This window comes from Ovis aries, chromosome 2 (genome assembly GCF_016772045.2).
Source record: "Ovis aries strain OAR_USU_Benz2616 breed Rambouillet chromosome 2, ARS-UI_Ramb_v3.0, whole genome shotgun sequence".
Lineage (NCBI taxonomy): Eukaryota > Metazoa > Chordata > Mammalia > Artiodactyla > Bovidae > Ovis > Ovis aries.
In genome coordinates, this window is record NC_056055.1 from 74,982,787 (window position 1) to 74,996,033 (window position 13,247).

The window sequence follows — 13,247 nt, forward strand, 5'->3', positions numbered from 1 at the left end:
AAATCAAATCCCTTATGATTATACACTGGAAGTGAGAAATAGATTTAAGAGACTAGATCTGATAGAGTGCCTGATGAACTATGGACAGAGGTCCGTGACATTGTACAGGAGACAGGGATCAACACTATCCCCATGGAAAAGAAATGCAAAAAAGCAAAATGGCTGTCTGGGGAGGCCTTACAAATAGCTGTGAAAAGAAGAGAAGTGAAAAGCAAAGGAGAAAAGGAAAGATATAAGCATCTGAATACAGAGTCCAAAGAGTAGCAAGAAGAGATAAGAAAGCCTTCCCCAGCAATCAATGCAAAGAAGTAGAGGAAAGCAATAGAATGGGAAAGACTAGAGATCTCGTCAAGAAAATTAGAGATACCAAGGGAACATTTCATGCAAAGATGGGCTCGATAAAGGACAGAAATGGTATGGATGTAACAGAAGCAGAAGATAAAAAGAAGAGGTGGCAAGAATACACAGAAGAACTATAGAAAGAAGATCTTTACAACCAAGATAATCACAATGGTGTGATGACTCACCTAGAGCCAGACATCCTGGAATGTGAAGTCAAGTGGACCTTAGAAAGCATCACTATAAACAAAGCTAGTGGAAGTGATGGAATTCCAGTTGAGCTATTTCAAGTCCTGAAAGATGATGCTGTCAAAGCGCTGCACTCAATATGCCAGCAAATTTGGAAAACTCAGCAGTGGCCACAGGACTGGAAAAGGTCAGTATTCATTCCAGTCCCAAAGAAAGGCAGTGCCAAAGAATGCTCAAACTACCGCACAATTGCACTCATTTCACACACTAGTAAAGTAATGCTCAAAATTCTCCAAGCCAGGATTCAGCAATACATGAACCGTGAACTTCCAAATGTTCAAGCTGGTTTTAGAAAAGGCAGAGGAACCAGAGATCAAATTGCCAACATCCGCCAGATCATGGAAAAAGCAAGAGAGTTCCAGAGAAACATCTATTTCTGCTTTATTGACTATGCCAAAGCCTTTGACTGTGTGGATCACAATAAACTGTGGAGAATTCTTTAAGAGGTGAGAATACCAGACCACCTGACCTATCTCTTGAGAAACCTATATGCAGGTCAGGAAGCAACAGTCAGAACTGGACATGGAACAACAGACTGGTTCCAAATAGGAAAAGGAGTACGTCAAAGCTGTATATTGCCACCCTGCTTATTTAACTTCTATGCAGAGTACATCATGAGAAACGCTGGATTGGAAAAAGCACAAGCTGGAATCAAGATTGCCGGGAGAAATACCAAGAACCTCAGATATGTAGATGACACCACCCTTATGGCAGAAAGTGAAGAGGAACTAAAAGCCTCTTGATGAAAGTGAAAGAGGAGAGTGAAAAAGTTGGCTTAAAGCTCAACATTCAGCAAACGAAGATCATGGCATCAGGTCCCATCACTTCATGGGAAATAGATGGGAAACAGTGGAAACAGTGTCAGACTTTATTTTGGGGGGCTCCAAAATCACTGCAGATGGTGATTGAAGCCATGAACTTAAAAGATGCTTACTTCTTGGAAGGAAAGTTATGACCAACCTAGATAGCATATTCAAAAGCAGAGACATTATTTTGCCAACAAAGTCATGTCTAGTCAAGGCTGGTTTTTCCTGTGGTCATGTATGGATGTGAGAGTTGGACTATGAAGAAGACTGAGCACTGAAGAATTGATGCTTTAGAACTGTGGTATTGGAGAAGGCTCTTGAGAGTCCCTTGGACTGCAAGGAGATCCAACCAGTGCATCCTAAAGGAGAATGAGTTGACTCATTGGAAAAGACTGATGCTGGGAGGGATTGGGGGCAAGAGGAGAAGGGGACGACCGAGGATGAGATAGCTGGATGGCATCACCGACTTGATGGACATGAGTTTGAGTAAACTCTGGGAGTTGGTGATGGACAGGGAGGCCTGGCATGCTGCGATTCATGAGGTCGCAGAGTCAGACACGACTGAATAACTGAACTGAACTGAAAGTACTTGGTTTCTGGCATGTTTTTTGAAGCGAATCAGGCCTTTAATATCGTCTCCATTCTTTCAATGGAAGCCTTTCATTATTGATAACCAATTCACTGACTTAATTTCATAATGGACACTATCACTTCCTGCTTCCTCATTCAGTTCTTTCACTTCATTTGAAGATGTTCAATACTTAATACAATTAGTATATTTGGTCAGTGCCAACCTTTCTGTATATCAGACATTGTACAGATTCTTAAGAAAACTCGAGCTGCTTTTCAGGCAACAGTTAACCTATTTAATTTTAGACTGACCAGTTTTCTTTTCTGACAATAAAGTATTATTTAACAAAGAAAAGGTTAAAAATTGACCTGTCTGATATTGTCTTCTACTGAGCTATTAACATAGGCAAAGGCTGCTCTTCGAGGAGAAGCAAGGAAGCCTTCCTGGAGGAAATTATATTTTGGCAGAAACCTGAAGAATCAGTTCACTTCAGTTGAGTTGCTCAGTCGTGTTCGACTCTTTGCAACCCCATGAATCTCAGCACACCAGGCCTCCCTGTCCATCACCAACTCCTGGAGTTCACTCAGACTCGCGTCCATCGAGTCAGTGATGCCATCCAGCCATCTCATCCTTGGTCGTCCCCTTGTCCTCCTGCCCCCAATCTCTCCTAGCATCAGAGTCTTCCAATGAGTCAACTCTTCGCATGAGGTGGCCAAAGTATTGGAGTTTCAGCTTTAGCATCATTCCTTCCAAAAGAAATCCCAAGGCTGATCTCCTTCAGAATGGACTGGCTGGATCTCCTTGCAGTCCAAGGGACTCTCAAGAGTCTTCTCCAATACCACAGTTCTAAAGCATCAATTTTTCGGCACTCAGCTTTCTTCATAGTCCAACTCTCACATCCATACATGACCACTGGAAAAACCATAGCCTTGACTAGAGGGAACTGTTTTGGCAAAATAATGTCTCTGCTTTTGAATATGCTATCTAGGTTGGTCATAACTTTCCTTCCAAGGAGTAAGCGTCTTTTAAGTTCATGGCTTCAGTCACCATCTGCAGTGATTTTGGAGCCCCCCAAAATAAAGTCTGACACTGTTTCCACTGTTTCCCATCTATTTCCCATGAAGTGATGGGACCTGACTTTTTCACTCTCCTCTTTCACTTTCATCAAGAGGCTTTTTAGTTCCTCTTCACTTTCTGCCATAAGGGTGGTGTCATCTGCATATCTGAGGTTATTGATATTTCTCCCGGCAGTCTTGATTCCAGCTTGTGCTTTTTCCAATCCAGCGTTTCTCATGATGTACTCTGCATAGAAGTTAAATAAGCAGGGTGACAATATACAGCCTTGACGTACTCCTTTTCCTATTTGGAACCAGTCTGTTGTTCCATGTCCAGTTCTGACTGTTGCTTCCTGACCTGCATATAGGTTTCTCAAGAGATAGGTCAGATGGTCTGGTATTCTCATCTCTTAAAGAATTCTCCACAGTTTATTGTGATCCACACAGTCAAAGGCTTTGGCATAGTCAATAAAGCAGAAATAGATGTTTTCTGGAACTCTCTTGCTTTTTCCATGATCTGGCGGATGTTGGCAATTTGATCTCTGGTTCCTCTGCCTTTTCTAAAACCAGCTTGAACATCTGGAAGTTCACAGTTCACGTAGTGCTGAATCCTGGCTTGGAGAATTTTGAGCATTACTTTACTAGTGTGTGAAATGAGTGCAATTGTGCGGTAATTTGAGCATTCTTTGGCATTGCCTTTCTCTGGGACTGGAATGAATACTGACCTTTTCCAGTCCTGTGGCCACTGCTGAGTTTTCCAAATTTGCTGGCATATTGAGTGCAGCACTTTCACAGCATCATCTTCCGGTATTTGAAATAGCTCAACTGGAATTCCATCACCTCCACTTGCCGAATAAATAGTAGTAAATGAAGTGAAAGTGAAAGTCACTCAGTGGTATCCAACTCTTTGCAACCCCATGGAGTATAGTCCATAGAATTCTCTAGGCCAGAATACTGGAGTGAGTACCTTTTCCCCTCTGCAGGGGATCTTCCCAACCCAGGTCCCTTCTGCAGTGGATCTTGCAGACCCAGGGATTGAACCTGGGTTTCCTGCTTTGCAAGTGAATTGTTTACCAACTGAGGTATCAGTGAAGCCCTAGTTCAAATTAATTTGCAAATGAATGACTTGACAGTTTGACATCTTTGTGTTTCTACCAGACCAGCTTGTTTGACCTAGGTGAGGTATAGTCAGTCAAAAAAAGAAAAATGGCATAAGTGAACATGATTTTATTCTTTCCTACTTATTTTTTTCAAATTAAGTGAATTAAACAGAAACCATGTTATCATGTAGATCAAAATAGCTTTACTTGGCCACAGATTTTTTTTTTGTCCTTCACTAAGAAATAGGATTTCTACTCAAGCAAATCATGGCGAGAATAACTCTATGTCGAATCACTGTTTCTTAACTCCATGTTGAGTCACTGGAGCCTGAAGTTTTCTTTCCTTAGTACTCCCACAAGTATGCGAACACAATCTTTGCAGTTTTGTGATGCTTTGATGATTTTCAGGATTTTCACTCTGCCTATTTTGGCGTATTTTCTTGTTTATTTAACAAATTCTTATGGAGGGTGCTCTCTCTAGTGGGTGTCCTTATAAAGAGTCACCTAAGGAATTTCTGCCAGCACTCACTGAGCTAACAGTTTAGTGAAGACAGGAGAAGGAATTCAACAAATAGTTAACAAGGGTAACAAGACGGAAGTAACTGAGCAGGGGATTAGGAGACCGCTCCTTGAGGAATCAGCATTTACGCTGAAATGTCAAGGATGTGTTCATTTTAGAGGGAAACTCATAGAAGGTGGGATTTACAGAATTCAATTGATTCAATCTCAGATGAGAGGAAGATTATACCTTCTAACCTGAGCTAGAATGGCTGGGAAGGTGAAGGAGTACAGGTTTGGGAAGAAGACATGAGTTCAGTCTTGCACATATGTTTGAGATTACTGTGGATTGTCAGACATGACAGAAGTTAAATGTTTGAGTCAGTGACCTTCTGAGCATGAAGGTAGTGCATCAGATGCCCAGCAAACAGGTATGGAGAGAGGAGTGAATAGGCCCTGCTACAGAAATTACAGTGTTTAAGGAGTGTGAAAAAGATGCCTGTAAAAGAAAGCGAAGGATCAGCTTGAGATGGAGGACAATGAGGAGACTGTCCGGTTATAGAAACCACAGGAAGAAGCTGTTTTAGGCACAGTCAGTTATGTTGAATGCAGCCAGGAGGTTAGGCGAACCAAGGACTTTGAATTGTCCATTAGATTTTGTGAGAGGGAGGTATCGAGAGAACAATCTTCATGTTGTGGCGGGTGAGAGTCTTCTCCACTCCACTTAACGTCTTGTGTCTGCAGGTTCCACTTCACAGGAGGTTCTTCCTGTTGTAGTCTTCTCTGCAGCACATGGACCTGTTCGTGATCCTAATCAGGTGCATGGAGCAGCCTCCATGCTGCTTTGCTGTTTTTACCTCTGCCACCTCTTCCCTTTAGGCTTCTTCTCACTACTAATTTCATTAATCAGACAGCTAATTCTCTCAGTGTCTGTACTCCTCACAGTCTACAGCTCTCCTTTCCCACATTCCCACTTCATACTCACATCTTTTTATATTGAATGAAAGTATCTGACCTTGTGTTTTGTTTTATTTTCATTTTGTCTCTGTAGAAAGTGTGTTAAATTACTGGAAAAATACTGAAAGTCAAAAACATTTTATGAAATAGTTACTGAATAATTTGGATGTTATTGAATAATTCAGATTGCTCTATTTTTCATTTTCAATATTTTGAGTGTGAAATTTTCCTTTCATTGTGTGTTTCATCAAAACCAGTTCTTTGAAAGGCCCCTGGAATATGGCTTTGCACTAAAGAATGTTCCCCATTAAGTTCTTGAGCTGGGTTTGTGATGTAATCAAATGGATGTCCACAGGGCAGCTACTGTGGACCTTTTGCTACTGTGAGCCTTTAATAATCACCGGGGAAATTTTAAATCAATGTGTAGAGACTTCCCAGACAAATAAAACCATTGAACATTTCTGGTATTTTCTTTCTTTTTGTTTTTTTTTTTTGCTCCCTATTAAGAGTTCTGTAGATATGTTGATCCTCCTCAGTAGTTTTGGTGTTATTCTCAGAAAAATAAATTCTGCAGAGTTTGACACCCCATTATTATTAGATAAGTTAGAGGGATCTAATCTTCACAGGCTTGGGCAAAGCTGTCAAAATCATTTAAGGGAGATCACCTGGGAGAATAGATAAAGAAATTTTATATAGACAGCTTGAAGGAAAAAAAAACCCACCAAATAACCTGTAACTATTGAAAAAAAGATACTAGTGCAGTAAACTGGGAGTACAAGCTTGAGGCTGAAAATTTAAAAGTTGCTTAGATATTTAGTTAAAAATTCTAGGCTAACAGAAGTCATTGCATTACTCTTTGGCCATGTTTTCTTATGGAGTTTTTCATAAAATTGTAATGAGAAGTGATAAGTATATCTTCATTATGTAAAGGGGGTCATCTTGGAGTGAAAAGTATATGCCAATCTAAGACACATAAAAATGCCAAACATAGAGGGCTTTCCCTGGTAGCTCAGTGGTAAAGAGTCCACCTCCCAATTCAGATGACTCAGGTTCGATAGCTGGTCTAGGACGATCCCACATGACACAGAGCAATTAAGCATGTGTGCCACGACTGTTGAGCCTGTGTGCTAGAGCCCAGTAGCTGCGACTACTGAGCCCACCTGCAGTAACCACTGAGGCCAGCATGGCCTAGACCCGTGTTCCGCAACGAGAGAAGCCACAGTAGTGAGAAGAGTTGCACCACAACTAGAGAGTAGCCCTAGCTCGCCACAGAAAAGACCCAGTGCAGCCCAAAATAAATACATAAATGCGGTTACTTTTTAAAGTGCCAAAAATATAGTCAATGTGGGGAAGATAAAGGAATACATTTTACGGCACTGTTTTCTGTTTTTCTGGAAAGCCAGCATTTATCAGAATAATTTTTCCAACACTACTTGCCCGTAGAAAGACCCAAGTGATACTTTTGTGAAGAGTGTTCTTATAAAGAGCTTCCTGCTTATCCCTGTATTAGAACAAAGCCTGCCATTACTCTGTTTTCAGCCATCCTGTATACAGGAATGGATTCCTAGAACTCAAGGGAACCGAGTTGTATGTGTGTGCCTCTGTTGTGGAATTCTAGTCCCTACCTCTCCACACACCAGTTTCTGTGACACAGGTTCCCCCAGCAGTGGTGTTCTTGATGCAAGGATAATGACAGTTCCCTCCAGGAGATGTACACACCCAGAACACTTTCAGGTGTCTCTCACCTTCCCATCTCTCTTGAACTGTTAAGAGATAGTCCTTCATGAAGTTCCTGATAGTTTTAATTTAAAATAAAAAAATAGGCTGTATGGGGATATTTAGATAAATAGTGCTGACTTTTATTACATGACTGTAATAATTGTGTGACATTTGTTTCTGCCCTAGGAGTGCTGTCTCTGCAATTTGAGAGGGGGTGCTCTTAAGGAAACTAAGAACAATAAGTAAGTAGTGCGTTAACTGTGTGGAATTTCATCATTTCCTTCTCCTCTGTTGAGTGTTGAACTTCTTGGTTTATAGCGTGCTTTGCTTCTCATTGTTGTACACATTTGTTCCACAGCTTTGTTTTTATTAATAAGTTAAAATATTTGATCTTTTAAAAATAATTTTAAATTGGAGGATAATTGCTTTACAATGTTGTGTTGGTTTCTGCCATAAAACAGCATAAGTCAACCATAAGTATACATATGTCCCCTTCTCCTTGAACATGCCTCCCACCCTCTTCCACAGCTCTTGCTGTTCAGGTGCAAGGTAGAGATTTTGTACATGTTTCCAGAAACCGTGACTGACAGCACATTCACCTCTGCTGGGGAAAGGTGTTCTCAGTCTGCGTCTGTTCTGTGTTTGACATCATAAGGAGTAACCCCTCTTTCACTAACAGAGCTTGAAGACAGCCTGTATTCTCGTGCCATTTTAATTCTTGTTTTTAATTTGATGAATGCTGTTGTTGTAATAAAAGCAGAATATGCCTGAAAACAGTGAAATCTGTTATCTTCAGATAAATAAAATCAATTATAATCATAGTATTAGAACAAAACCATTTACTTTTAACACCAGTAAATTAACAAGAAAGTGTATATTCTAAAATAGAAACACAGGGAGAAAAGATCGATTTTACAGTTTAAAGGGGACAGTTGGAAAATATGAAGAGACTCATAAGTGAACAAAAAAGATGGGTAATGTTTCTATGGCAGCAGCTAAAATGTATTTTTGCTTGAATTTTATCTTTATGACCCAATTTAATCATTTAAGATGGGGCCAAAGCAAATTATAGATTCCTATAAATTAGAAACTTGTAGAAATGATTTAGGTATGGGTTGTATTATGGCACTTGGGAGCCACATCCAGCCGCAAGATATGTTTTATTTGACACCATTTTATGAATTTAATTCAGATTTTAAAAGTTGAGAGTTATATAAAAATCCAGGTTTTCATCTTTACTGGATAAATGATTGTGCATCTTTATATGACAATAACCAGTTAGGATGAGAACTTGGCCTAAAGAGAGTAGACCTTCTCTAGGTTACCATGCTTTACCGGTATATGTTTTTGGTTTCATCCTGCCTGGCCCCATGGACACTGGAGTTGAGACTCCTGGAGTAATGTAATGTCATGTAATCATGTGCATGCAGACATGTTTCTGACCGATTATAAGGGAGAATAAAAGCATTCATCATTTCTATGTTGGTAAAGTTTAGTCTAAGGGACTGTGTTTGCTCAATTTTGGAGGTTCATCTCTTAGTCTTAGTTAATGTGATTGACACTATGCTAAAAACTATTGACTGGTTCTGGGACTGTTCCATGAGTGGTGCAGACTGCCAGATGATTTAGGCAGTTCCTGCAAAGACGGAGGCAGTAAGGACTTCTCTTCCGTCCCTTGGACTAGGACAAAAAGAAGTAATGTTTGCTATAAATTATAGCATTTATGTAGATATGAAAGAGTGCCCTGTTGGGATTAATGCTTATTCTGTCTCCTGCTGGTCTTAAAAGCAGGATGGAATCTTATGTTATTTGAGTGAAATAACATGCTTTGACTTAAAAATAAGTTGACAGATTTGATAATTCTTTCAAAATCTCTTTAAACTCGAGTCTTTATGTTTGTTTGAGGCATAAGATTTATGAGAAACTTAATAGTGTTAATGAGGACATTGTCATTTTTCTGGAGTGATTCAGAATTTGAAAGAAGATACACAAGGTTTTGAGTAACCTCCAGGAGTTGGTGATGGACAGGGAAGCCTGGTGTGCTAGTCCATGGGGTTGCAAAGAGTCGGACATGACTGAGCAACTGAACTGAACTGAACTGAGCACAAGGGTTTTAGTAGGAAACAAGGGAACAAGTTAAATTTCATTTCCCCTTATCTCTTGGTTCCTCTGATTATAGTAGGATTGCAATAAGAAACAATTTAATGAAAGACTTAATCTGTATTAATTCTTCTAGAGAATTTTTGCTGTTTGTTCTGGTTTGCTTCATGACATCAGAATTACGTAAAAAGATTATGTGATATACTCATTTCATTTTCATACCTTTTATTAATTGAACTAATCTTTTGCATATTAATTATCTTAAGTATATTAAACACTTCTATAATTCATGTCAAGTGAAATAGCAGACATGCATCTCAGTATTTTTCAGGTCACATGTAGAAACGTATAAATACAATGATAGTAATTCTTTGGCCTTCACCTAGTTCTTCTTGTCACCGTGGTGGGCAGGTGTGGCACTGAATCTATCCAGGTATCATCCAATAGCTTTAAAATTCAGAGAGTCTGTTTGTGATGGACATAGGTGCTCTGGGCTTGCTTTCTCATCTGTGTGTTTCCCATGCATGTGAATTGTCACCTCCTGGTGAAGTGCAGGCTGTATTAAGTTTAGGGAACATTTGTTTACATTTCTGTCTCGTTTCCTGTAGGTGGGCCCATGTCATGTGCGCCGTTGCAGTCCCAGAAGTCCGGTTTACTAATGTCCCAGAAAGGACACAGATAGATGTAGGCAGAATACCTTTACAGAGGTTAAAATTGGTGAGTGCCAATACTTTTTTTTCCTCATAAGTTAGTGTTAATTTCAAGTTCTGAATATGTCTATTCATGCACATACTTTTTTCTTAGCTTCATTGAATTATTCTACATTTTTTATCCTTTTAGCCTAAATTACTTAGCTGTACGTATTCTTTTTCTGTTGTATTGTAAGTATGTATATAGCTTTCTACGAATTATGTCTTCAGTGAGGCAAAGGAATACTGCATTTCATGAATTAATGTGACTTTTCAATCTCAAGGCTTTCGATGAAGTTTGTTAGTAACTGACCCAAATTATCCAAATATCTCTGTTTGAATTGCTTAGTGTTTCTGTCTCTTGCCTGTCTTTGGTTGGCCGTAACTTAAAAAAATGAGTCTAACTTGATTTCATCATCTCTTCACCAAGAAGAGACTTGCAGAGAAAATTTGATTATTCCCGAGGGATTTTCTCACCAACAGATAAAGTTCATTTAAATTGCTCAACTCTCTGGCTGGTTATCTTCTCATTGTTTCTCTTTGTTAGATTGTTTTTGTTTTGTTTTTCTCTTTTTTCATGGAAAGGTAGGCCTTTAATGTCCCCCACACTAAAGTTATCTTGGAGTTCTGTTAAATTGTGAGCCAACAGATTACTAGTTCAGGCTCTTAATATTTAATGAGAATTTTTCCTACAGGTAAATTGCATGACTTTCAGATGCTGAAGCGTGTCTTACAAGTGGACTTAATACCCTGCAGTTTCTTTAGTCCCTGTTACTTCTGGTTGGGGTCTTCCCACTGTTTCCGACACTGAGCTGTGCCTCTCCACCTGACCGTTTCTCTTTGTCATTAGTAGTCTCTCCACCACTGCGTAGCAGTGTGTTTTGTCTCTGGACTTCTGTCTCAGGAACTTAGACTCTATTCTACTGTCTTTCAGCGAACCCTGTTATTTTCCACTGTAGCTCCATTAAGATTTCACATAGCTAGAAAATATGTGGCCCTTTCCACGCCCGATGATTGCTGTTGGCAGGTATGAGATCATCTGCCAGCATGATCAGAGTATGGTAATGGAAGTTTTGAGAATGAGATGGGAATAACCGGGACATTTAAATGGCCCTTCAAAGTTGATGGTGACTATCAGAAGAGAGTAAGGTTGTTCAGCTCATAAACTTCGAAAGGAAAATGTTTACAACCTTATATCTTGATCACCAGTTTAAAAAGAAAAACTAACCTTGCCATGAGAGAGAGGCAGAAGTAGTGTCTTCTGTGACTGTGCCAACTGCTGTGTTTCTGCTTGATTTCAAGAAATCCCATATGTAGCCTTAATTTTGTCCTCTCTTTTGTCTTACTGTGCTGATACTTTGTTTATAAGTGCAGTTTGAATGCAAAAATTTTAACACCCCAAAGGTTGAAAATTGGTACACAAAAAATACAATAAATCCTATATCACATTACATTTTATGTGCAAACTGCTTTTCTTCTATTGCTTTTTACTTATATAAACTTGTTTTCATTATTCAATTGATACATATTATATCTATGGATATTGTTTGGGTCTTTATGATTAGGACAGAAGGCATTAGTTTTGTCCATTAAAAATTATAAAAAATATCTTTCATTGGAGGAAAAACAACCTACCAATAAGAAAGAAATAAACAAAAAAATTGCCAGAATTAGGATTGTAAGGCAGGTTATAAAGAAACATGTTGAGTTCATTACATACTATAAAACGTAATGCTTAGCGTGACAAATAATAACAAATGTCTTACATTTTAATTTTTTTTTTATTTACAAGTAATATGTATTCGTAGAAATTCCAACACTGCATTTAACACCCACCTTTGGGTCTCTTTCCTAAAAGATGGTTTCTGTTATCACATTAAGGCCCCTTGGAATAAGTGGTCACTGCTCTTGATGCTTCCCTTTAAGGACTTGTGTACTGGCTACTCTTCTCTACAGATCGTCCTTAGTGATCTGTAGGGGTTTTAATGGAACAACAGGGAGGGCCAGCATGGATCATTTCAGTGCCAGCCAAGAAACTGTATCTAGAAATCTGAAATCTGATGATGGCCTCCAAAAATGGCAAAGGTTGCCACCTTGACTGTGTATGTTGCATATTCTCTTGAAGTTTAATTAATCGAAGAAGTGTACATCCAGCCAGAAGTAGGAGCAGTAGTTTCATGTAGTATTTCGTCTCAGCTGACCTAAGTCTAGATGGAGTATTTTACTATGTCTGTTTAGTGAATGTATGTGTGTCTGCTTGTGTCTGTTTCCCTTTTTTTCTGGAGCTATAGCCAGCCCTTTTCTGGATGCTAAATTGTTCATCTTCTTTTCTTATTCACACAGATGAGGGAGTAGGGATAGGAATTAGATGTTTGTGTCTGTGTATTTCACCAAACAGTTATTACCTGACCTTACCAAATACTTGGGGTACATTTTTGAGTAAGACTTTATTCCTGTCTTCTATCACCTCATAGTCTAGACTGGGCTTGTTTTGGCTTTGGCTCTGTTGATCTTTTAGGTAAATTAATTGTTGTAGATGGCTGTCATGTGTATCATAGATCGCAGCATCCCTGACCAAACAGGTGAAGCCAAAAGGTATAAACTTCTAGTTATAAGGTAAGTAATTACTGTGGATGTAATGGACAACATCATGACTATAGCTGAGACTGCTGTGTATTGTGTAGGAAAGTTCCTAAGAGAGTAAATCCCATGAGTTCTCATCACAGGAATAATTTTTTTCCCTTCTTAAATTTCTTTTTGTTGTATCTATATGGGAAGATGGATGTTAACTAGACATACTGTGGTATTCATTCATAATATATGTAAATCAAACCATCATGCAGTATGCCTTAAACTTATACAGTGATGTATGTCAGTTACTTCTCAACAAAACTGGAAAGAAAGTAAGCAATGCCAGCTATATCCTGGGAGGTAAAATCACCCCCATATGAGAACCTCCTGGTCCACAGAGAAGGCATACACATGATGAGAAAATTTTTGTCATTTTCAGGAAGATAATATCTTTGTTGAAAGAAGTAAGTGGCAGTCTGGCAAAATAGAAATTCTGAATTGCTTTTAAAAAGCATCCCTAGAGGTTTTTTTTTTTTTTTTGGCTTGTGAATAATGCAATAACATTTGGCAACATATATGTATATTTGCTACTG

The 13,247-nt window shown here is 39.0% G+C and overlaps 1 protein-coding gene across 6 annotated transcripts in view; it reads left to right on the forward strand.

Moving 5' to 3' along the window:
* Window positions 1-13,247, forward strand: part of KDM4C (lysine demethylase 4C) — a 398,538-nt gene that overhangs the window by 265,616 nt on the left and 119,675 nt on the right. For all 6 annotated transcript variants that reach the window (XM_042243436.2, XM_004004373.6, XM_042243438.2 and 3 more), the window contains 2 exons: window positions 7,481-7,536; window positions 10,003-10,111. In XM_042243436.2, the coding sequence (XP_042099370.1) occupies window positions 7,481-7,536; window positions 10,003-10,111 (165 nt within the window). The remainder of the gene's footprint in view (window positions 1-7,480; window positions 7,537-10,002; window positions 10,112-13,247) is intronic.